We start from the raw sequence: 25,980 nt of genomic DNA on the forward strand, positions 1-25,980 counted from the left end.
AAATGGCTTGGTGACTTTGGCAGCCCCTCTGAGCGAGAAGGTCGCCAGCACGTCTTAAAGGTTCACTACATAGTGTAGAAATGCTAGCTGCCTCAATAGGGACTTCGAAATGGCAAATTTTCCAAGAAATAGACAAACTTCGAAAAAAGGATGGGTGACTTTGGCAGCCCCCCATGGGGGAGGCCTTTCGGCCAATGAACCCTATAAAATAATTTTAAAATTGAAATAAATTAGAAAAAACGAGTCTGAAGAAAGAAAATAGAATATGGTTCGGATCAGATTATTATCCCAAGTGAACAAGAAATGCTAAGTGATTCATGCATCGTTGGATCTCCCAAACTAGCGGCACTACATTGTGAAAATAGCCCATATAATATATGGTAGTTAAAACATATCTGAAATGTTAAAAATATTGCCGAAATATTCGTTTTGTTATGAACAATGCATATTTTGTCCCAATGTAGTTATATAGAGTGCCTCATTTTTAGCAACACAAAATCACTTTACGGTATCAATATTTTCATATCTACTTGAGAAGTAAGTGGATATTGTCCATGAGTGTATTCCTATTTTGAAGGTTTGATATCTAAATTTCACTTGTAAATGTTACTGTAACGTTTGAGCTGTCACCAAGCAACATTTCGATACATGAATGACGTATTCATGACATATACAAGCGGAGATATGGCAACTTACATTTCACCTTACCCTATTGAAAAAAAGCGATACCACAATTTGAGACTAACTACCTATCTAGCAGCAATCTAGAAGGTCCATACTACCCCCTATGGTGTCAAACCTTTTCTGTGGTGTGGGTTGTACGAACTCCTTAAAGGTCAAGTCCACCTCAGAAAATGTTGATTTAAATCAATAGAGAAAAATCAGACAAGCACAATGCTAAAAAAAAATTTCATCAAATTCGGATGTAAAATAAGAAAGTTGTGACATTTCAAAGTTTCGCTTATTTTCAACAAAATGGTTATGTGAACGAGCCAGTTACATCCAAATGAGTGAGTTGATGATGTCACTCACTCACAATTTCTTTTGTTTTTTATTGTTTGAATTATGAAATATTTCAATTTTTACGAATTTGACGATTAGGACCTCCTTGCCTGAAGCACAAAATGTTAAAATAATGGAATTCCAGGTGTTCAGGGAGGAATGAAACTTCATTTCACATGACAATGACGAGAAAATCTAAATATTTCATATTTCAAACAATAAAAAACAAAAGAAATAGTGAGTGAATGACATCTTTGACTCTCTCATTTTGATGTAGCTGGCTCGTTCATATAACTGTTTTTGTGAAATGAAGCAAAATTTTGAAATGTCATAACTTTCTTATTTTACATCCGATTTTGATGAAATTTTCAGTGTTATGCTTGTTGAATTTTTCTCTTTTTATTCAAATCATTTTTTTGTTGGGATGGACTTGTAGGCCCCTATATGAGATTTTGCTCCCGGACTATATCTACTTACCTTAAATTTTGGTCATTCACTGTTCTCATGAAAATTCATGACTGCTACGTCATGTCCAGATGGTCAAACGTTTTCCCAACGTTGGCATAATGTTTTCCCAACATTGGTATAATGTTTCCCAACAATAATTTATATCAGAATGTTATCATGATGTCATAAAAACATAAAAGATTATGTTGGTTTATTCAATGCAATGAAATTTGCCTATTGTGGGTAGCCTTATACTGACCAAGCAGCTTGTTCCCCCGATAAAGATATTTCTGATATCATGCGTAAAGACCAATCGAATTTTTTTTTTCAAAATGCTTGAGAATTTTTCATCTGTAACATGCATCAGGGCCTGGTGGGTGTTATAGATTAAGGTATTTATCGATAAGGGGAGGGGGTAGGACTGGTTAAGATTAAATGGGCTATTTATTTTATTTATTTATTTATCATTATTATTATTATTATAATTTTTTTTGGGGGGAGGCTTCATTCCCAAAGCACTCCTAAAACTACGCCTGCTCTCCATATACCACGCTTTTACTTATTATGCTTGTACTTTCGATAACACGATAGGGGGTCAAGGCGTGTATAAAATGTTACAAATCTTCTGTCTTGCAAGACTTAAACCTATATTAATAATAACTGACAAACGTCGTAACAAATACCAGCAAGTTTTATAATACGAACCACATTGGGCTCTGGAAACAGATGCACTTGACGTTATTATGTAACACAACGAAACTGAATGGATAATAACCATGATTAATCTACTTCGAGTGAATTTTTGTGTGTGGAAAGTTTACGGTAAAATCAGGTCGAATACGTGTATGTCATTTTCATTAGTGTGACTTATGAACGTTAATTAATATGACTTGAAATACCGTAGAAATGAAACAATGGCGAATATCAGAAACAGCCGAGAAGAAGGGAGAGGAGGAGAATTAGACGAGGAAGAAGACATTCTTGACATGGTTGAGGAACGATGGACAGATGGAGACGCAGAAGAAGAAGAAGCGGAGATGTCAGTATCAGTGAAGACGAAATGGACGATCAGTGCCTTCCTCCTTCTCATTGTCTTGGGTTACCTGTTTGCCGGAGCGTTGGTTTTCCGCGCCCTCGAGCGTCCCGCCGCCGTGCAGAGCTCCCAGAACTTCCACGATGCCCTCAGACGACTATCAACCGAGAACGAATGCCTGGAGGAGGAGGATATTGCCGAGATGATGAGGATCTTGACGACGGCCATCGAAGAAGGAGGCTACTCGAGTGGTCACCCTTACGCCTCTCAGCTGTCCACGGGAACTGTCAATGAATCATTTTACGCCAATCTTTGGGGTGTTGGTTATGCTTTTATCTTTGCTTCCACAGTAGTGACGACAATGGGTAGGTTGTAATGGTGACATCATCCTCCACCAAGCATTTCTTTTCATTTCTTTATCATAATAGTTTTTATCACAGAAACAATCATAGGTCTCTCTCTCTCTCTCTGTATGTTTAGATTTAAAGTAGGTCCATATAGCTATCCCTCTCAGGTCCAAACTGGACTACTCTCCTGCTGCAAGGATATTGTAAAGCCAATTAAGGCCTACATACTTGGGAAGTAACAACGTCTTTATCTGCTTTGGAAATCACCAATGATTTTCTTGCATGACGAAAATTTAATGTCGGTAGAGGGTTGAGAAAACTAGGGATGACCAAAATTTAAATGAAGTGAAATCATATATGGATCTCCGGCTCCGAATATTCAGCCCATCATTCTATTTGTATTTCGTTCAGGATTTGGGTACACTGCTCCACGCACAGTTCCCGGTGAGGTCTTCTGCATCTTCTACGCTGTAGCAGGCATCTTCATGACAGGCGGGATCGTCCTCTCCGTTGGCCAAATCCTCAGGGAACTCTGCTTCACAAGGATGACTACCTGGCTGCGGAAGTGCCTGAAGTGTTGTCCAAAAGCAGGAGTGGTCCTCGCTCACATGTCCTTGGTGTTCCCACTTGCCATCCTGATGCTCCTCCCGTCCACCTTGATCTATTTCTTCACCCAGCCAGGATGGAGCTTCATCGACAGTTTTTACTATGTATTTCAAATCACCACCACCATAGGATTTGGGGACCTGGAATCACGCTTCGTAGGAATCCATGTCATTCCGCTTTATGTTATAAGGGTAAGTATCGGGTCAGACCGACTTAGGCCCAAGATACACATACGCCGACAGGTGGACTGATCGAGGCGGGCCCGAAGGCGGTGCTCACTATTTGTGATTGCCAGACCGGACTGCAGTACACCAGGGCTCTTTCAAAGAGCTACGATTGATCAAATCAATCACAACTATGGAAAGCCAGCAACGTCAACATCTAAAATACATGTTAGTTCAAAATATTTTCTAGTTAGGCCTGCGAGGTTTATGCATGCATTATCCGTTTTCTTGACAATTCAGTATGCTTCTCTTTGTTTTCAAAGGACATTGTGCAAATTTCCGGTAGGAAATATTATGACACTGATGGATTTCCATACAGTTACAATTGATTGTATCAATCGTAACTCTTTGTTAGAGGGGGCCTTGAAGGCCACTTGACCATATTGAACTAGAAATATGTATAATAGCGAATAATATTGATTGCTAACGAACAATAAAAATGTTGACGTGAATGTTGATGTTGACAGGCGCACGTGTCACTGAATAGTCGTCATGGATAAAGAATCTCAAAGCGGTTTCAGTCTACTTCTGGGCCCCGTCTTACAAAGAGTTACGATTGATCCGATAAACCACAACTATGGAAAGCCAGCATCGTCAACATCTAATATGCATTTCTATTCAACTTATTTTCGAGATATGATGTATATTCATACGACCTGGTTTTCTTGATAATTTTGTGTGCTTCTCTTTGTTCACAAAGTACATTGGGCAAATTTTCTTAAGAAAAAAATATGAGAATGATGGATTTCCATATAGTTGACGTTGGTTGGATGAATCAATCGTAACTCTTTGTAAGACGGAGCCCTGGTGTATGTGGATACACACCAAAGTGCAGGCTTGAGGCCGGCGTGAGAGGCGCCTTCAAACCCGCGACGTCTGTGTATCTCGTGCCCTCGATGTACATTATTTACGTCAATGATAAAGGTTTCTGATCGTTCCTTTGGATAGGGAGGATGGGACGACAATCAAACTTGGGGAACATATTTTGTCATCTAGATCGTTCCCTTTGTCTTTAGGGGAATGAGAGGTTTATACACAAATTTGGCCGCAGCCCCCACCTTGAGAAATCGCTCTTAGAAAATATTTGTGTGGGCAAGAGTGTTTTTCAGGGGAGTTATGTCATAATGTAGAGTTTATCCTTTTACGACATTACAGATCTTTGGGAACCCGCGGGGGGGGGGGGGTAGGGAGCGTGTGTCAAGCTCTTTGTACCTGTATCTCAAAACAATTAAAGCAGCAATATGATGATAATTACAATACTGAGGCTGATACTCATAATGATGATGATAATATATTAGTAAGAGTAATAATAATGATAATAATAGCAGTAATAAAACTACAATAGTGACGATATCAGTAGTAGTAATAATAATAATAATAAACGAATGTTCGTCCATGTGAACTTACAGCCGCGAACATCGACCAAAGCTCGATGGTGTGGATTAGGCTTCTATATTTTTGTTTTGCCCACCAGAGGTGAAGACTTAGGGATCCAAATGTCGTCCGCCCGTCACAAACCTAATGACACATAACTCCACAACCGTAAGTCGCTTTTCAACCAAACTTGGGTGGTTGATGGACTTGGGGGGCCTGCATGTTACGCTGCAGTCGGAGGTCACATGGTAAGGTCAAAGGTCATGTTCAGGTCAACGTTTACATGCAAGACTCTCTTTATGACACCTAACTCCGCAACCGTAAGTCACTTTTCAACCAAACTTGGATGGTAGATGGACTTTTGGGACCTGCATGTTATGCTGCAGTCGGAGGTCACGTGGTAAGGTCAAAGGTCATTTTCAGGTCAACGTTAACGTTTACTTGCAAGACTCTCTTATGACACCTAACTCCGCAACCGTCATTTTTCAACCAAACTTGGATGGTGGATGGACCTGGGGGACCTGCATCTTAGGCTGCAGTCAGAGGTCACGAGGTAAGGTCAAAGGTCATTTCAGGTCAACGTTAAAGTTTACATGCAAGACTCTTTTAAGACACCTAACTCCGCAACCGTCAGTCACTTTTCAACCAAACTTGGATGGTAGATGGACTCGGGGGACCTGCATGTTATGCTGCAGTCGGATGTTACATGGTTAGGTCAAAGGTCATTTTCAGGTCAATGTTAAATTTTACATGCAAGGCTCTTATGGCCAGTGTTATTCCATCCCAGTCATTTCACAATGAAGTTTCGACAGTGGCGGCGGAAGCCAAAAGAAATAGGGGGGTCTACCTGACATTTTGTGATGGACACATGTAAAAAAAATTGACAAGCAAGCAAAAAAAAAGGTCATCAACCTGAATTTTAGGAGGGTCCACCAGAATTTTTTTTTGGGGGGACCTGTTTTCCCCTGCTTCCGCCGCCTATGAGTTTCGATACAATTCTGTTGCGTGCCCTCGCAAATTACGATATTTCTAGTTATTTTCAAAAGTGGGCGAGACACAAAATCGCTTTTGCCTTGTTTAAAAGAAAGAAAATAATCTCAATTTCATTAATACATGTTTTGTTAATTTCTGTTCCAGTTTTTTCTGTTCACCTACCTGTTTTTCTGTCTCGGAGTTGTCACTTTGTTCCTGGACGGTTTTAGAGACAATCAGAAACAAGCTTTCACGTCCATGTCGTCTCGTCTTTCGCGACACTCGAACAACAAGTCGAGAAAATCCAAGGTGACATCCGAAAGCTGACGCCAGCCGAACTCCGAATATTAGCGCCAAAACCGAAGAATGAATCACCCAACAACTCTTGGTCGAATTTCTGTGATTTTCAATTATTGTAAAAATAGCAGAAAAAAGTAATAAAAAATATTGGTGAACGTTAGAGGAAAATCCATTAAAGACTGATTAACCCTTGAAGGACTGGGCTATTTCAGATGGAGGGGGGTGGGGGACATGATGTCCCCCTTCTGATCTGGGTCGCTGAAATTTGGCACGCACATTCTTTACCATAAAAAAGCTAGTATAAAAAAAAAATTCTGAAAATAATTATTTTTCAATTATTGTGGATAGAATATGCAAATTTATTCATGAAAAACATTATTTGCATATCTTTCTTTTGCAGATGTCATCTTTATAATCTGATTTTCCTTATGTATTTCTTTGTTTTTAGAATTTCTTATGTATTTCCATGTTTTTTATTTTTGTTTTTTCATTGTTTTTTTAAATGGAAATTATTACAGACCATTTAAAAACTGAATTAAACTCTAAATTTATTAAGCAAACCAATTAGAATGAGAAATAATCACCCTTTAAGGAATTTCATTTCCCATTGACTTTGTACACAAAGTATAAAATTTTTTGGCATGACATTGCCTCGTAAAAAGTCACGTGACGTCGCGATGGTATACCCGTATGTCGCAAATTTGGTCTCAATAGTTGCGCGAGACCTCAAAACAACAATTCATAAAATTTTGTGGCGCTATCTTTTTGGCCCGAATTCACAAAGGTGGTTTTTGCAGAAACCATGGTTTCAACCGTGGGTTTTGCTGATTTTGCGATTCACAAAGGTGGTTTCAAATGAAACCACCTTTGTGAATTCGGGCCTTTGCGTTTCGGAAATATCGCGCGAAGCGTTGAGGGAGGGGGGGGGGGCATCATGGCCCCCAGTCCTTTTAGGGTTAAGGGAGTTATTAGAATTCCAAGTTTTTGATTTGTGACCTCATAAACGAACAGCTGCCCCATATTTTATGTAATTAAATGTGCATAAATTTCATTTTTTTATTGATTCGTGATGACTTTTTTTGTAGGAGCGGGTGTGAAATAATGTGTATATTGATATACTGAAGGTACAATTGAAAAAAAACATTTCATTTTTTTTATGAAAATTACACTCATTGATTTTCTAATGTGTCAAGTCAGGATCCTTAGACCACCAGGCCAAGGCACCTCGACTTGTTAAGCAAGTAAGGAATATTTGCATTCATATGGAGACACTTTCTACAACGCATCGATTCCTAGTTTGAAAATGCAATTAAAATCACAATGGAGAGCTGAGAGGCTTTTGTCGAAAGTTGGTCATACTGTAGATCGTCGTTGTCCAGAGTCAAGAGATTTCAATGCTGTACCATTTTCACCAAATTTAACAAAAGCCTCTTGGCTCTCCATGGCAAATGAATTGGTGCGACGTTGTAGAGAGTGTCTCCGTAGTAAATGCGAAAAGTCTCGATTGATACTAAAAACAACGGAAAAAAGGATCAATCAGAGTCAGTTTTCAAAACTTAGGAGTTTTTATCAAATCTTGGTACTATACATGACATTCATATCAGCTCCAAAGTGCGTATGGATGTAAAATTGATTGAAGAATAATTTTTGTTTGACTCTGTGAATCTATACATCCGTGAAGTTCCCACCCTTGAAATTCAATTTATTTTAATTTCAATTGCAATTTCATTGTTAGAACTTTCTTCATCAGTCCGAATTATGTTAGCGTTTGGCTGTTCTGAACTGGATAATATTCAACACAAAATTGAAGTGAAAATCGTTACTGAAAAAAAAAATCAGGAAAGGATATTGGAGGCTGATTCTCCTATATGTTATGTAGACCTCATGTAACGTGCCACATGACCTGAAAAAAAATAATGTGATCGACAGATCGATCATTTTGAAGTTTTCTCAACCGCTATGCAGAAGCTTTCTAGAACGTAAAGAATCTATTGACCAAAGCCCTTTGTCGAAAATCGGTGAATCAAAACAGCAGTGTCGTCCGTGACTCTGGACAAACAAAATCTTTGCAAATTTTCGTTAGCTCAGAATTTCAGGACGAGTAGACGTCCCGGTTTACCAATTTTTGACAAGACCTCTCAGCTGTCACTGTGATTTGACGGGTATTTCCAATATATTTTCTATATTGTATAATCCGCGTCCCCGTAGCCATTACTACTGAATAAATGTATTCGCGGTTTCTGTTAGTGGACAATAAAAAGGATTTATCATCAATGGAAATATGATATGGGCGACAAGTCCCTTATCACCATTTTAAGGCGTTAACCAGTTTGTCATAAAACGCTGACACAGAGCCTTTTTCGTTTCAATATTAAATACCACCTATGCCGCCGACACACCAACTCGCAACACGCACACACACACCCGTCACACACATTCGTTCACCCATACACCCTAACACACTTATTTTCCCAACACACACACACACTCGTGCCCACACTTCTCCAAAAACCAAACCACTGCACGCGCACATGGTTTAACACACTCAAGTACCATCCATGACAACCCTTCACCTACAAACACCAACATGCACCCCCTCACATCCGCGCGCGCGACACACACCCATACCAAAGCACTACACTGTGTCCCTTTACACTGATACACCAAATGATACACACTCGCATAACCGTACAGGTGACACACTTGCTCCGGTCAGGGTTTAAAGTTAGGATTATCAATTAGAGACGTTTTGATTCAGAATCTAATAAAGATTAGGATTAGGGTTTATTTAGTTTTGGAGCTAAGATTTCATGTTTGGCTTATATTGCAGGTTTTCCATCAGAGCAATTGTCACCGGAGCAAATGTCATGGAACCCCTGCACAACTACGTCTATTATCAGGGGCGTCGATCCATTTTTCAGATGGGGGGGGGGCAAAATCATTAACGTTCCAAAGGCGCTCGATCGTACAAGACACCCATCCACATACCCTCACACACGCACACACGCACACACATACATATATACATATATATGCATATAATTATATACATATATATATGACTCATGAGACACAGACACGTATCTCACCAACAAATAAATGCGAGCGCGAAGCGCGAGCTGATTTTTTTTTAGCATACTGACAGGAAAAGCGTGCCTTTTGTTTATGGGGCTGCTTGTAGTAACTCATGAGGAGGATACATATCTTACTACACAGGTAGTACGAGTGCCGAGAGTGAGCTGAAATGTCTTTATATTCTGGCCTGAAAGCTTGATATTCTAAGCATTTTTGTACCAATGATTAAGATTGGTATCTAAAAGAATAGATGCGAACATGAAGGGCGGGCGGAAAATTTTTAAAATTCGATCTGAAAAAATGACAGTTTAATGGACGTTTTAGATAAAGAACAAGATATGTATCCAAGAAAAGATGATTGCAAATCGAAGTAGGAGTTCTTTTGAGGCTTAAAACTGAAAACAGGACATTTACATTCACCTATTTAATCATGAAAAGTTTGGGTCTTTGCCACAGAAATGATGCGAGCGCGAAGCGCGAGCTGAAATTTTTTATATTCCAATCTAAAAAGCGGACATTTTGAGCACGATTATAGATAAAGAACGAGTTGTGTATCTCAATCTCGCTTCCTGAACATTAAAATCTTGTTTTTTGGGGCATATCCGGAATTATTGGGGAGGGGGGCAAAATGATATGTTTGCCCCCCAATATTTCCATTTGTGGGGCGATCGCCCCCTGCCCCCCCCCCCAGGATCGACGCCTCTGTCCATTATTAATCTTTTACTTTAGCCGTGTAAACAATAGTACCGATAAAAATATCCTCATCGATTGCGGCAGCCTTAATATACTTTAAGACTAGTCTGGTCTAGAGTCTAGACGATAAAAAAAATACGGCCTCCACCATGAAACCTTGTTAGTATCATTTTTCTTTTCATACGTGCACGCGCCTGATTATCTTTACTACAAAATATCGCTTGCTTAGTCATTTTTATTTTTCTTATTGGCGATAACCTGGTACGCTGCTATACCTGCAAAAAGATTTTACTAATCGTATAATTAGGGTGTTATCAAACATAGCGGTAATGGTTTATCTTCGCCGTGAAGATATATAAGGGTACGTGGTTCACCCCAGCAAATAGTTCATTTAAAGAAATGAAAGATATACAATAACGTTGAAAATTTCGTCAAAGTCTGATGTAAAAACAAAAGAAAAATTATAAGGTTTAATATGCACAACCTGGTCAGTATGTAAATGAGAGAACCGATGACGTCATCCACTCGATCACTTTTCTCTATTTTATTGTTTAAATATATATCTTGATTTTGTCCTCAATTCATTGATTATTTAAAACAAGGTTTGATTCCTATTTAAATATGTGGGATTACCATCGGTTTAGCTTCTATCTGAAAGCGCCATTTAATTCTCTGTATGTATTAATTTAAAAACAAAGATTGTTCTGTCAACCTAAAATCTTGCTAGAGGTTTTCCAGACGTAGCAACACGATTGTATTTAAGCTGAAGTATTGAAGTTGATTTACTACCAAATGGTAGGCATGGTAAGGCATAGACGTTGCAATATATCCGTTGGAATTTCGATTGTTATACAATAAAGATTGCTTTGGTAACCTAACGTATTGAAGAGATTTCCCAAAACATAGCAACATATATTACGTTAACAAGATATATTTCGAGAATGACAGTTGATTTTATCGACAGGCAATATAATTTATCTTGCAGAATATCCTTTCTCAGTAAAAATTACCTCTCTTTCTTCCATTCTTTCTCTCTTCTTAAAGAAAACAAGAATTCTACTCTTCTGAGATGTACAGAAGAAATTTTATCTATCAAAGAATCTCGAAATATTTCATCGCTTCATGATCAAATCACATTTAGAAAAAAACTCAGAAAGATTTACAAAACGACAGCTAATATCCCGGAATATAAAATGTATTATTGCACTTCTACAATGACTATGCGCATAAAGTACTACTAATATATAGGCCTAGATAATTATGTTTACCATTTTGTACCTTAATAAAGAAAAATATGAAATATATGATTATTTCAGTAAATATAATAGTCTTAAAAATATGAGTATTTACTACGATATTAAAGCATACTGAGAAGAAAAGCTATGATATTCAAACATCTGCAATATGATTTTGTTTTTAGACATTACTAAAATAAGCATACATGATTTAAAATCCATTGAGGCATCAAAGAAAGAAAATAGCAAATGATAAAAGATTTCAAAACAAAATTATGTTTTACAGAACGTCTGCAAACATTTATAAACATTATCATTTTACAAAAGGAAAGTTTTATTCTAATGAAAAGTCATCCTTGTAAACTGATATTAAAAATGTTTAGATTATATTTCAAGGAAGACTGCTGCATGTACATCATTCATCGATTATCCAGAACAGAGTTATTTTCCTGGATTGAAATGTTATAAGGTGTTTTTGTATAATCTTGTTATAAGTTTGTGTATCTAAGTTGACAATGCAAGGTAGATTGTGGAGCGATGATGCTAAGCTGATTGGTGTCGAGACTTTAAAACAAGGGGTCGTGGATTCGAATCCCAGCCATGGCGTAATTTCCTTCACCAAAAATAAAAAAATTTGACCCAAATTCGTCGCACTTAACCCAGGTGAGGCAAGTGGGTACCGTCGGGAAGCGATTCCTCATAAAGTTGTGAGCACATCGGAATCGGCAGCCGGGGTAATATAGGAGCGCCTTGAGCACCAAATAAGGTGGATATGTGCAATATTCAACTTGCTATTATGATCATTATCATAGGTTTGTGTGCCTAAGTTGACGATTGAAGTTAGTTTGTGGAGCGTTGTAGCCCAGTAGATTACTGTCCGGACTTTAAAACAGGAAGTCGTGGGTTCAAAAATCCCGGCCATGGCGGGCGTTATTTAAAGCTATCCTCATCGTGCTGCACTGAACTCAGGTGAAGTAAACGGGTAAGTGCATGGTGGGAATTTATTCCTTGAAACGCAGTGCGCTTAACATTTGCATTATAAGGAGTTTACGCACAGCGACATATGAAGGGTTCAAAATGCCCGTCCTTGCAAAGAACAGCAAAAAAGTCTTTGTCGTTAATTGGTGAATCAGAATAGCAGTTTAGTCATTGACTGTGGACAAACAACCTATTTGCAATGTTTCATCAGCTCCGAAACTGCTGCTCCGGTTCCACTATTTCCGACAAAGACCTCCCAGCTATGCATTGCCATTTGAGATGCATTTCTAATAAATTTACTGTGTTCTTGAATCCTCCGTACGCCGTGGAGCGAAAATTCTCAATTGTAGAGCGCTTACAGACTTCTGATAAAGTAAGTGTTATAGGCGCTATATAAGCAAGTAATATTAAAAATGAAGTCTGTTCTGTGTGTTGACCCTAATCAATTGAGATAGGCTCGAGGTAGTCATCATCTGCAGTCGGATGAAGAGGTGTTATTCCAATGAAGGCCCCTTCCAAAATTGGCACTTTCTATGCTTCATACATGATATAAATACATTTATATAATATTTAGATAGACAATTAAGATATTATAATGTGCATTTCGTAAAAGAGTGTTGATAGATTTAAATTGCATTTATAGCTGTAATCTTTCAAGCAGCAAGAGTATTTCAAGGGTAGGGTTAACGATAAACCATATATAATCCAAATCAATTTCAATGGATTCTATATTGTCGTTGAAGTGGAAATTCTGCGAACCTTTATCTTTCAAGTTGTGTGGAAAGAAAAAATCAGAAAAATTATAAAACAGATCATAAGAATCGCCCTCCCTACTTTTCTGCGGGCTTTCTTCTCTCTCTTTCTCTCTCTCTGGCTCCCTTTCGATATTTAGTTGTAAGGTCCCGTGACGGGGCCATAGTTACAGATACAGTTAGTGGCTTCATTGCAGCAAGGGACAATAGACTTCGTTGGATCTTTATCGTCCAATAACGGCTCAGCGACAACCACGGACGCGACGTGAGCGGCTACCTTCTCCTGCAGATCGGCCATGAATTCACCAAGTGCAGGATCAGCAGTGACGTTCAGTGGGAACGCTTCAATCGGATCGTGCTCGACGTTGTAGACGATCGGCGGGTTCTGTTCGGTGACGCAAGAAGCATAGCAGTCGTAACAGTCAAAGTAATGCCTCGTGGGCTGCCCGCCGTCACCGCACTGCGCGGTGAAGTAATCCTGAGGTTGAACCCTATGGGTAAAGTAATGGACCTTGTACGGACCGGATCGAACCGCCATGAGCCGGTCCTTGCAGTAGTAGTAAAGGACGTCGTGCGGCGACGGGGCGTTGTTCAGAAGAACGTCTGTTATCACTTCTCCATCGTAGGATACATTGGATGGGAGCGAACCGCCGGCGAGGTCGACGAGGGTTTTCATGATGTCGAGAGTACTGACGAGTTCGTTCGATTCACGAGGGGTTATCTGCCCGGGCCAGTAGGCCACGAAAGGGACGCGTACGCCTCCCTCCCATGTGTTGGTCTTGTAGCCTGAGGAAAGATGGAACAAAATGAATACATTAATCGAAGAGGCATAATATTCGATAAATAAACACCAGTGATGACAGTAACGAGGAGTACCTGTGGAAAAGGGAGTCAAGTTAATTCTTTAAATTCAGTTCAGTTTTAATCGTACGCCCAAAGCGAGAGGCGATAACCGATGGCGTTTGGACCATTATGAAAGTGCCAGTTGTGCGAAGTCACAGAAACGCTGAACACAAGAACAAGCACTACTAATGAAGTGGTATCGATCCATATTCTGATAGATCACCATCACCGGGGATAGAGGCTCAGAGGTCCACCTCATGAACGGGAGGTCGATCCCCGGCCGAGTCAAACCAATGACTTAAAAAATCGGACCTTCTGCTTTCTTGCTAGGCGCTCAGCATCTAGATTGGAGAAGGGTAATAATAACATGCTATGTTATGCAGGGCCCGCCGGAAGAGCATGATTGAAGTGGCTACCCTAGTTAAATAAAACGTTATTATTATCATTATCGTAATTTTCTCAAAGTGTGTTACTGTGGTGATCGGTCCCACTGATTTATGAAGAAGTGACAAAAATGAGAAAAAAGTAAGATAGTGAGCCAGGAAAAGGGGTCAAAGTTTGACTCGTTTAATTGTACTCTTATTTTACTTGTATTTTCAGTATTAAATGTGCCTCGGGGCCCCGGGAAAGGATTTTTAAAGAAGCGGTGCTGAGTGAAGGTGATTTTGGTCTACAAAAATTGATAAGCATTATGTAAATAAATGAATGATACACCAACCTAATTTCCAGCAGTGCTGCAGAAAAATATTGGGGGTGCTTCAGCACCCCAGCTTACCCACCGCCATGATCATGATGATATGGCTTACATTTCAGGTCGTCTTCTCCTTTTATCAAAATAACTGAATGAATTATGTATATAATATATAATGTATATATATATATATACTAGTTCTACATCTAACTTAGATATGCTATTAAAAAAGTCATAATATGATCCGTCACGTTATGAAAAAAGAAGTTTGTGTTGGATTACGTGAAATTAATGCTAGATTATTATGCTTTACCGCTTATATCGTCTACACAATATTCCAGAAACAGAGCATCGATACATTATTTTCTTTCAAAATTTTACTACTTTATGGCATTTCCGCAGCAGAGTTCTACACTGTTTTTTAAGGTGATTCTATAATAATCTTCTAAACTTTTTTATGTGTCATGTTGTGGATCTGACTCGTGTCTCTTAAACAGAAAGTCATGGGTTCAACTCCTACCTCAAGTGTTAATTGCCTTAAGCAAGAACATTACTAATATTGTAATGCACTCAACTCAGGTGATGTAACACTGGAACATATTGGCGCGCAGAGCATAATATCATCAAGATCTAAACGTTAAATACCAAAGTAATTTTTGCCTGAGAACAAAAGCTCTTGCAAGCCGAATTTAAAACCAAAATATGAAATTCAAACCCATCCCTAACCTTAATCCTAATCACCACATCATTCAAAACCAAAGACCATACCACAGCCCCAACCCTTAAATTAGGCCTATATCTTTAGAGAGAAAAAACAGAAGAGCAATGTTATTGTCTCACACTTATATATATATATTTTTACATTCCCCAAAGTTTGTTTTTGAATAGTATCCAACAAATCATGCCAATTATAAGTTTTCCTTTCTTTCAATTTGCATGCAGTTTTTAACAAACAGTTTAGGATCATAATTGAATCAACTAATACGAGTGCAGGAGAAAATGTTGAGTGACCGATTAAACAATACCTTTGAAGATGCTAGGATCTCCTCCCCAAGCGCAGTACTCTGGCTGTGGCCCGTGATCAGCAATAAACAACACCAAGGTGTTGTTTAAAATCCCCTGAGCTTCAAGGGTATCTATCACCTCACCCACCGCGGCGCTCATCTCATTGATGTTATCTCCATAGTCACCTGAGAGAAGAAGAGGGATTGAAATATCCATCAGAAATGATATCTGTTATGAACTGACGGGTACACCGTTTGCCTCTGTCTAGCATAGAGTTAAATACGTAATTCTATGCTGTCTAGTCATTTTTGTCCGCCGGAGTTGGACGGCCACAAATTCATGACCTTTTATTAATGCATAAAAAAAAGAGCAAAATTTCCGGCAACATCCTGCCCGACTTTCCACCGTCATAGTCTAATGTTCACTGATTCGTTTTGTTTGTGGGTTTTATCAGAACCGGGGTGGGGTGGGGGCAGGGAACTCCCCACTTTTAAACATGTACACAAACTTAAAAGTTAACCATTTGATTACGAATTTTAGTACGGTCAGCCCCTCCCCCACTTTGAAAACGTTCCGCGGCCCCTGTTTATAATTTCGAGGTAAAATTTGACCTCCTGTAAATCTTGCCTGTAATTATCCATGATCTTCACGGTTTCCAAGTCTAAACACGGTCACCTTTTTACATTGCAATTCGTGGAAACAAAGTAAGATTAATACAAATGATGAACTGTCAATACAAATATCTTACCTCGGCGGGATTTTCCAGCGAATTCAGGCGAGGCATACAGGGGGGCGTGGGGGTGAGAGAAGGGGAAGTAGAAGAAGAACGGGCGATGTGCGTTGTATTCAATGAACGTAGTAGCATCGTTGACGAATGTCTTTGTGAGGTATGTATGGTTGAACGGCTGTGCGACGATCTGGTCTCGCTTGTACAGGAAACATTTACTTGTATCAGGAAACTCCCGGATGTACTAATGATAAATTTATTATGAAGAAATAGATTTTAATATTTCAAAATATTAGAGTTATCCTTATTTTGATGTTTTTATGATATCCTTTAAAAATAATTGAGAAAAATCACCTGCATCACGCGATTCAATATGGCAGCAGTTCTGACTTTGAAACCTACTTTAAAATTATTATTTACAAACACCATGATAAATGATACTACATGCATTGACAATAAATGATATATGACCTTGATCATGCGACCTAAGACTTGTCAGTGATATTTCATTACCCCTATTTATCCACATTTTATAAACTATATCTATAAACTTTGAAAGTTACGACAGAAATCTATTAAAAAAAACCCAAAATGGCCAAGGTTCAATGACCTTATTCATGTGACCTGAAACTCGTAGGAGATATTCAGTGATATTTGATTACTCTAGTATGCCGAGGTTTTATGAACTAGATCTATAAACTTTCAGAGTTATGATGTTTATTCAACAAATACCCCAAACATGGCCAAAGTCCATTGACATTTGACCATGGTAATGTGACCTGAAACTCGCACAGGATGTTAAGTGATACTTGATTACTCTTATGTCCAAGTTTTATGAATTAGACCAATACTTTTACAGATGTATTATGGTAATTCAACAACTACCCCCAACTTGACCAAAATCATTGACCTAAAATGACCTTTGACCTTGATCAAGTGACCTGAAACTCGCACAGGATATTTAGTAATACCGGTACTTGATTAATCTTATGGCCAAGTTCCATGAACTAGGTCCATATACTTTCTAGGTTGTGCTGTCATTTCTAAGCTTAACATTCGGTTAAAATTTGGTGTTGACGCCGCCGCCGCCGTCGGAAAAGCGTCTCCTAAAGTCTCACTTTGCTATGCAGGTAAGACAAAAACACGTTATCAACACATCAATGTTGTTATATGTTGAATGTACAAATAAAATTGTAAAGATTGTTAGAGAATTTTGACAATAACAGCAAACGTTCTCGAAAGGTTATGAAATTATATATTAACAAATATTTTAAATTCTGATGTTCTCTAAAAACTTTTGTACATATTATAACCTACTAACATTTTCATTATATCATTTCAAGATTGTTTGAGCATGGTCCATGGTTTGAGAAACAAATAAACGTTTTATCAACATCTTTCTTTATAATTTTATACTTTTTAGAAACGTTATCATAAAAGTTGTCGAAAAGTTATGAAAATATATTAATTGCAGACTCGTATATACCAGGTACAGTATATACACGTCATGCTGCAAATTTTGCTGCTTTGCAGTGATATCGGGGTATTCTCTAGAATCTAATGAATGGGGTTTTTGAAAGTGGTTATGTTTTGTCTGGAATTGTGAAAATGAGCTTACCCCTGTTTCGTCACAGCCCATACTGTTGGTGAACGGGAGGAAATGACCAACGAACTCGAAACCATGGCGAAATGGCAAATGGGCACCATCACTATTTGTCTCCGAGTTAAGCCCTGATTCATATGAAAAAAAATCATTATTATGACAAAAAAATGGGAGAAGAGGAACGGGAGAACAAAAAGAAGAGGGAGGAGGAGAAAAAGATAACTTTCAGTGTTATGGTGAAATGGAGAGGAAAGAAGGAAGGGGGGGGGGGTACAGAGAATAGAAGAAAATGAATGAACAAAAGAAAAAGAAGAAGAATGAAAAAGAAGAAGCCAATAAGATGAAGAAGGAACAAAATAATAAGAAATAAAGAAATAATGATAGGAATTAGAGGATGAAGAATAATAAGAACAAAGTAATGACGATGAAAAGAAATGCGGGGAGGAATAAGAAGATGAGGAAAATAGGAGGAGTAGGGGGAGGAATTAAGAATTGAAATGAGGAAGAGAAGGGGGCCGGCGCTTTGGGATGAAGAGAAGTAATGAAAGAAAGAGGAAAAGGGAGAGGGGAAGAAGAGAAAGTAGAAGGAGAAGAACTGCTGGGGATAAGAGAAAAACAAAGGAATAGAGAGGAGAATAAAATGGAAACGAAGGAAATGTGAAAAAGATTAAAATGAGGAAATTCATGAAGAAGAAGAAGAATACCAGTGGAAGTATTTACAAATTGAGGGTACATAACGATGATGCATTGAAATGTACAAACATGAACAAGGACCTAACTCATGAAAGACCACGCTCGGGTAAAAAGAGATATATTCTCACTCAATATTGGGTCTCACTTGGAAAATCCCCTTTTCTATTCGTTTTCATAAGATTTTGTTTAAGATCCGCATTACCTAGCTCAAGTCTCTGCTAAAGTTATATACTGTTTGAACATATCAATATTTGCACATTTAAATACATAATAGAGCTCTTATCGAAATAGACTTAATTGGACTTTATCAAATGTGAGTCATATTTCGGAAAAATGAAAATGACGCAAGAATTCATGCGAGAGATGTGCTGAGTTGATTTTTCTTTAAAATGAAACATGGTAGATTGTGACGAATCGATTGAATTACACTTAAAGAAATTGCTTTAAACAGCGCCAGGGGGTGGTTTCATAAGCATGTTTCATCCCACAAGCTGTCAGATCTGTGACAACTTTCCTTGGTTTTGAATTTTGATTGGCTGAGGAGCACTGTTACTATAATTATGCCATCTGTCGGATAAAAACGTCCGATAAGTTCTTTTGTGAAACCAGACCAAGGATTTGAATTAAGTCAGAGGGGTAAATGGTAAAATGGACCCCAGTTAGAGGGGCAAATGGATGATCATATGAGGCCAAGACGGGTGGGTGGTGTTTCCCATCATGCAGGGCAATAAAACGGACCTTAAACGTATGAAAATTGCAAAGTACCCCTTTTTTTTCTTTGGAAAAAAGTAATATACCTCATAATTATGTCAGCCTGTACGTGTACACAAAAAGTCAAATCAGCGATACACTTCAGAAAACATGATGAAAAGCTAAATATAAGTCTAACCTAATTTGGGTGTCATTTTCATGGCTCTACTGGCCACACCCACCACCAACAAACAGCCAGACCATTATTAAGGGGCAAACATACTATATTGGTATGAAAAATGAAATATTACCTTTTCAGCAATGTTGACCCCCGCTAGCTCAAGGACTATAGCCTATACAAAAATTTTACACTTTGTAAAAAAAAATCCTACAAAATGAAAAATTTGCAAAGTACCAATGACACCACGAGAATACGCCTATAAATCTGATCGAGGGTGACTGAGCCTTACCTAAGTGCCACTTGCCCGCCATACCGGATATGTAGCCCTCCTCCTTCAGAACTTCCGGAATCGTGACTTCGGATGCCGGTAGACCGGTTCGGGTCCATGGTAAGAAAACCCGGGATCCGTCGGGAGGGCTGTACACCCCAGACCGAACCGGATAGCGACCTGCAAGTTTCCCAAGGAAGACATGGATTTAGTGACCCGTATGTTTTGTGAAAATAAATTGATTACTACCAGGGGCGGATCCAGCTTTCGCCAAAAGGGGGGGGGGGCGAAAAATATTTTCATCAACATTTTTCTCGATTTGCCGCTATAAATCTGTGTTTTTTTAGGGGGTAGTCCTAACTAAAGACTGAAGTTTTAGTTTTTATTGTTATAAACAAGATAACGTATCTCATTTGGTCTTAATACATATAGCGAGCGCGAAGCGCGAGCTAAAATTCTTTGATATGTCCTTAGACCTGAAGATTCTGAGCAGTTTTTATAATCATGAACAAAGATAAGTATCTAATCAATGCGAGCGCGAAGCGTGATCCGAAATTTTAATATAGTAACATAAAAAGGGACTCAATCAGGATCGACTGTTTTTAGTGAATAATGAAGAGGATACAAGTATCATCAATTAAATGAGAGTGCGTAGCGCGAGCTCTAAATTTTTGATATTCCGACCTGAAAACTGGACAGTCTAAGCGCGTTTTATTTAAATAAAGAACAGGCTGTGTATCTCAAACAATTAAATGCGAGCGCGAAGTACGAGCTTAAATTTTTGAAATACTGACATGATAAAGGGGCATTTTGAGAAATTTTTGTAAGAATTTCCAAAGAGGATAGGTATCTCACAAATAAAAAAATGCAAGCGTGCAGCGCGAGCTGAACATTTTGATATATATTAACAATTTATGTAAATCAAACAAAAAATGAAAGCTTGATATGCGAACTTAAATATTGTGTGCAAATTGATTTCAGAACTGTATATATTAAGTGCCATTTAATCCTCTTGAATGGGATTCATTACACATACAATTAATGCGAGCGCGAGGCGCGAGCGAAATTTTTCAAAATATAAAGTCTATTTTCCAATTCTTCCCCTCACCTTTTTCTTGTTTCCTTTCGAGGTCGGGCCGGCCGTTACGAGGCTGTAAAATACACATCATGTGTATAATACCTCTTTCTTACTTTTCTTTCTGTTTTTCATCGTTTCCATCAAGTTAAAGAGTACACTTTATTATGCAGGTTGCCCAAAAAATAGGGGGGGGGGGGGCGGGGCCGGCTCGGCCCCCTCCTGGATCCGCGCCTGACTACTCAATGTTGTTGATATTTTAGCACACTAATCTACATGATTCATACCCAAAACAGCCAGCAATATATATTATGTTTAGAAATGATAAGATAAGATTTTATTAAAGATAAGATTTTATCGACCCCTGATCGGGAGTATGAGAGTGTCAACAAGAACACAATAATGAATATGTGTATAAACATGAACAGAATATGTATATAAAGATGAACATATTTACAGTAATGATTACAAAATAATGTTTGCCATGTAAAAGCACATTTTGCAAAAGGCTTATACAATATAAACTAATATCAGTCAAATTGACTACGCAAATAGTCAGCTGGGTGCAACTAATATGCTAGTCACATTTCTGACAAATATTCTAGTTAATAATTGGTCTAGTTAAATACGACTGAAAAATAGTCAAATATGACTAGAATAACAGTTGCACCCAGCTGACCCTATATAACTAGTCATTTTTGATTGATTTGTTTTTAGAGTGTGCTGTTGTGTTTTGCACAATTACATTGTAAGACGCACTGGTTGCTTAACCACCCTACCACTTCTAGTAGTAACATTCACTCTGGTATAGCCTACTGTTATCAAAAAGCCTTTCATCAATACGAATGAAATTAATGCAGGAGAAAACAAATAAATCAAATGAATATCGTAAATAGTATTATACCCAGTTGCTGTGATGACAAAAAAACACGTCAGATTAGACGGCATGGACTTTGGTAGTAATAACAAAAAATGTTTACAGGTGATGAAAGACAACAAACCATCACAATAATATATGTGCCATTTGATGCAGGAATGTAAGTTCAGAGCCCCCCCCAAGCCCTTTTCTATCCGGACAACGAACCCATATTCTCCTACACGCATAGGCGGCGGAAGCGGGGGGGACGTGTCCCCCCCTAAATTTGAGGAGGGGGGGACGGTCCCCCCCCTAAATTTGTTATTGATGACCTTTTTTTTTTTTTTTTTTTTTTGCTTGTCAATTTATTTTCCTACGTCCCCCCCTAAAATTTTTGGGTTGAGAACCTTTTTTTTTTGGGCTTGTCAAAATTTTTTTGGTTGTCCCCTCCCAAAATTTTTTGCTTCCGCCGCCAATGCCTACACGTGGCATCATTACGAATTATCAACGTAATTCTTAATTTACATGAATCGGAAATTAGTACAAGTTTATCATTTTTTAGTACTTCTACATTATTCGAGAACAAACGATGTTGTTAAACAACACTTACCAATACGTACACTCTACAAAATATTGGGTAAAAGTGTTCCATGAGGGTATGTCCAACCAACATTGGGCATTTTTATTTAACCAGTGCAGTGATGAAAATTTTGCCCATTCTAAAGTAATAACTGCTTATTTTTTGTAACTTTACTGGACAATATACTTCCCTCATTGGGTAAAATACTGTCCCAAATTGGTTAGACACACAATTACCCTCGTGGTGGTAAAATTTTACCCAATATTTTTTTTTACAGTGTTTCAGCAATATATTGCAGATTCGGCCTAAATTGACGTATTAAACCTGTTATATGTAAAAAAAAGGGTAAATTCAACCTGATAATAACAGTGAACCAGACTGACTATCATGTTATTTCGATAAAAAAAATATACCGAAAGTTCACCAAGATGGGAGAAAGAATTACGTGGTCATATTCATATTTGCATTATGAATAAGTGAAGCAGATCTATGCAATCATTTATTTGCAAAGACTATTTAAAAAAAATAATTTTATGATATGAAATTACAATAATCAAATATTTTTGTCCAGTGGAGTAAAATAGGATAGACTGTAGGCAGGTAGGCCTACTGGTTACATCTGTAAGATCATTATCATGAACATAAAATGAACATGATTTGATGCACAAAAAAATATTAAAAATTTGACAATTTTGTCATTTTCATCCTATGTTAATAAAATTTCAGTCAGTATTTATATTTTTGGAAATCCAATTATAAAGTGTGATGATTGAAAAGAAAAGTTATAATTAGTATAATGTGTCATATTAATGACTTCCAAGCCTTGTAACTCAAAAGCTATTCGTCATGGTCGATGGTAAACAATATAGAATGCTTAATTACAGTAGAAATGTGTATATAATTTTCTGAGTTGTAAATAAATAGCGTACAATATCGATCATTTGCCCACTTTCTTCTTATGACTTTACTCTCACAAAATTGTACTACAAAAATGTATGATCATATAAAGAATATATTTCATGAATATATTGCCCCTATATCGTATATAGTAGGATTCAGACAAGTTCATTTCAATTATAAGTGTAATACTAGTAATTCGTTATATAATACTCTCATTTACTCATTGAAATTAAGGACTTTATAACCAATTTCAAGAGAACAAAAGCTGTAAGTTCAGTCTCCAAAAGACATATATTGACAATTTCCTACTTTAAAATTCCTTCTACAAGTTTGTCTTTATATTCAAATTTTATTCATTATGATTGTGAAATCATTGTCAGAATTAACCCTAAATAGACTGGGTTATTTCGACGCCTAAGAAGACGGGGGGGGGGGGGGGCTGATTCAGCCCTTCTTATGATCTCGGCCGTCGATCACGCGATCGCGACGAAAATTGGCACGCGCGTTACCCATGGCATTATCTAAAAAATTATATCAATTTCTGCAAAAAATCTCATAACTCATTAATTATGCTAATTTATGCGTAAAATCATAAGTTTGCTCTAGTTAATAAAATAATGCTCCTCAAATGCTATTTTTTTTTCACATACCCTAGATAGGCATCTGATCAAATTTATTTTTAAAAAAATTCAACATCACATTTATCTTCTTATGTATTCTATTGTTTTCTAAATTTCTTATGTATTTCCTTGTTTTTCAACTTATTGTTTTTTATTGTTTTTTCAATGGAAATTGTCGGGGACTTTATTTTGATCATAAAAAAGATAAAAAATATTTATTTTAAGCAGTAAAAGGAAAAATAATGATACATTAATGAATTTTGGCTAAAACAATATTTGCATTGGATTTGTACACAAATTCACGTATTTGAGTAATTTTTGGTCTGCATGCACTTACAAAATGTTGCGTAATTTCGAAACCGCGTACCCTGGGGTCACAATTTTGGTCTCAAAAGTTGAGCGAGATTTAAAAGTAAAAAGTCAGTGAGCGACCTGGTCAAAAAATTTTGCGCGGCGGATTTATCGCGAAAAATGTCGAGGGGGGGGGGGCTGAATCAGCCCCCAGTCTTTTTAGGGTTAAGATACATTTTCGAACAAGTTTGTTAATTTCATACACCTTTAAAAGAAGACTGCGTGTCTGTGCACTTCTTTAACAATAAAACAAACATGCCAAGGTATTACGATATTTTCTATTTGGCTTTTTATAATAATAATAACAACAACAATAATAATAAAAGTAACATTTTTTAATAATAATAATAGGCATTTGTATTACGCCATCTAACCCTAACCCTAACTCAAGCAGCTTTCCAGCGCTCAATTCAATTCAATTTATTTGGCAAAATAAAACAACCAAGGAATATAATCCTGCTGGGTACCCATTTACCTCACCTGGGTTAAGTGCAGCACAATGTAGGTACATTTCTTGCTGAAGGAAAACACGTAATGGCTTATCATTTTTTATTCTCACGTAATTATTCTTATCATCTTTTACATTCGATATTAATCATATAATTTGCTGGCACGTTGTGGTTTGTAAAAATTGTAATGAATATGTCACTAATTAACTTTTTATGCAGAGAGGTCATTATTTTGTAGGGCCTATTCGTAAAATCTGCAGAATATGTGTTCTGCATAGTTTTTGTTTGCTATATTTATGATAATATTGTATTAACGGTTTTCACTGTTTTTAGTATTTCCTTTATCGCTGATGATGCTTATCACTACTTTTGTTGGTTGTAGTGAGGGCATCGTGGTCTAGTCGTTATGACTATCGTCTTTCAATCTGAGGGACGTGGGTTCGATTTCTGGTTATGGCGTATTTTATTTTCAGCAAGAAATTTACCCATATTGTGCTGCACTCAACCCAGGTGATGTGAATGGAGGTACCCAGAGGAATAAATTCCTCGAATGCTTGAGCGCATATAGGTATTCGAGCTAAAGCCAGGGTAACGATGATAGCAGGGCCCACTGGGAAAAGCTTTCGGAAATGAAGTGGCTACGTACCCCGTGTAAATCGTTAAAATCATCCCCATTCAGGGAATGTTATTATAAATGTTGATTGAGAAATACATTGTATACCCACCTGTTAAGAGCGCTGCACGACTTGGGGAGCAGACGGTATCGGGAACATAACCCTGGGTGAATTTGATACCATTCTCTACCATGACGTCATCGATTGGACCCCTCTCCTGGACCGGATGGCCGTACGACGCCAGATCGCCGTAGCCCATGTCGTCGGCGAAGAAGATGACGAAGTTGGGCTTGTCGAGAGGATCCCTTGGTGGAGTTCGTCGGCCTGCGCATCGTCGAGCACGAGCTGAAACTCGAGCAGACCTACCGGTATTTCTACGAGGTCGCTCACGGGCGTGATCCGCGGACGAAGCACTCAAAAGCACCATGGCCATCAGTAAAAAACTAATGCGAGAGAAAATCATCGCGGATTTTATGAAAAAATATTATTCAAAGTATTTATTCAAGTAGGCCGATGATGTCGGATGGACTACCAAAATTTTTGCCTGGGAGGTCTGCTCAGTCTCTCGCACAAATGTGACACATTTACTAAATTGAATCCACGATTATTACCTTGAAAGAATGACGTCACCATATGACGTTGGGCAATACCAGCCAATAGGATATCAATATTTGCTTTGATTGTTATCCCAAAAGCAACAAATCTTTGAGGGCATGTTTTATATAATAGGTTCCGAAAACTTAAGAACAGGATGTTTACTGATGGTAAGCAGTTCGATTCGAGTTCAAAGTCAAAA

At 37.9% G+C, this 25,980-nt stretch overlaps 2 protein-coding genes across 2 annotated transcripts; one reads left to right on the forward strand and one right to left on the reverse strand.

Annotated features, from left to right (window-relative positions):
- Window positions 1-2,168: 2,168 nt before the first annotated feature.
- On the forward strand, window positions 2,169-7,356 carry LOC121424861 (potassium channel subfamily K member 2-like). Its single transcript, XM_041620734.1, has 3 exons — window positions 2,169-2,847; window positions 3,241-3,626; window positions 6,171-7,356. Exons 1-3 carry the CDS (start codon window positions 2,364-2,366, stop codon window positions 6,330-6,332), a joined length of 1,032 nt encoding a protein of 343 aa, XP_041476668.1. The 5' UTR covers window positions 2,169-2,363; the 3' UTR covers window positions 6,333-7,356.
- Window positions 7,357-10,326: 2,970 nt separating this feature from the next.
- Window positions 10,327-25,771, reverse strand: LOC121424928 (arylsulfatase-like). The gene is made up of 6 exons (XM_041620857.1): window positions 25,296-25,771; window positions 19,761-19,919; window positions 17,923-18,035; window positions 16,326-16,548; window positions 15,598-15,762; window positions 10,327-13,824 (listed from the first exon to the last, which is right to left on the reverse strand). The coding sequence occupies exons 1-6, from the start codon at window positions 25,645-25,647 to the stop codon at window positions 13,175-13,177; spliced, it is 1,662 nt and encodes a 553-aa protein (XP_041476791.1). The 5' UTR covers window positions 25,648-25,771; the 3' UTR covers window positions 10,327-13,174.
- Between the last annotated feature and the right edge of the window lie 209 nt (window positions 25,772-25,980).

The sequence above is a fragment of the Lytechinus variegatus genome, chromosome 1, assembly GCF_018143015.1.
Source record: "Lytechinus variegatus isolate NC3 chromosome 1, Lvar_3.0, whole genome shotgun sequence".
NCBI lineage: Eukaryota > Metazoa > Echinodermata > Echinoidea > Temnopleuroida > Toxopneustidae > Lytechinus > Lytechinus variegatus.

Excerpts from the sequence above, each read along its gene's own strand:
- LOC121424928 (XM_041620857.1), bottom strand. The coding sequence starts at position 25,647 with ATGATTTTCTCTCGCATTAGTTTTTTACTGATGGCCATGGTGCTTTTG. Across the intron at positions 19,920-25,295 it reads TCGTGCAGCGCTCTTAACAG|GTCGCTATCCGGTTCGGTCT; the intron begins GTGGGTATACAA and ends GGAAACTTGCAG. Across the intron at positions 16,549-17,922 it reads TGGGCTGTGACGAAACAGGG|TACATCCGGGAGTTTCCTGA; the intron begins GTAAGCTCATTT and ends ATTTATCATTAG.
- LOC121424861 (XM_041620734.1), top strand. The coding sequence starts at position 2,364 with ATGGCGAATATCAGAAACAGCCGAGAAGAAGGGAGAGGAGGAGAATTA. Across the intron at positions 2,848-3,240 it reads CACAGTAGTGACGACAATGG|GATTTGGGTACACTGCTCCA; the intron begins GTAGGTTGTAAT and ends TATTTCGTTCAG. Across the intron at positions 3,627-6,170 it reads TTCCGCTTTATGTTATAAGG|TTTTTTCTGTTCACCTACCT; the intron begins GTAAGTATCGGG and ends TTTCTGTTCCAG.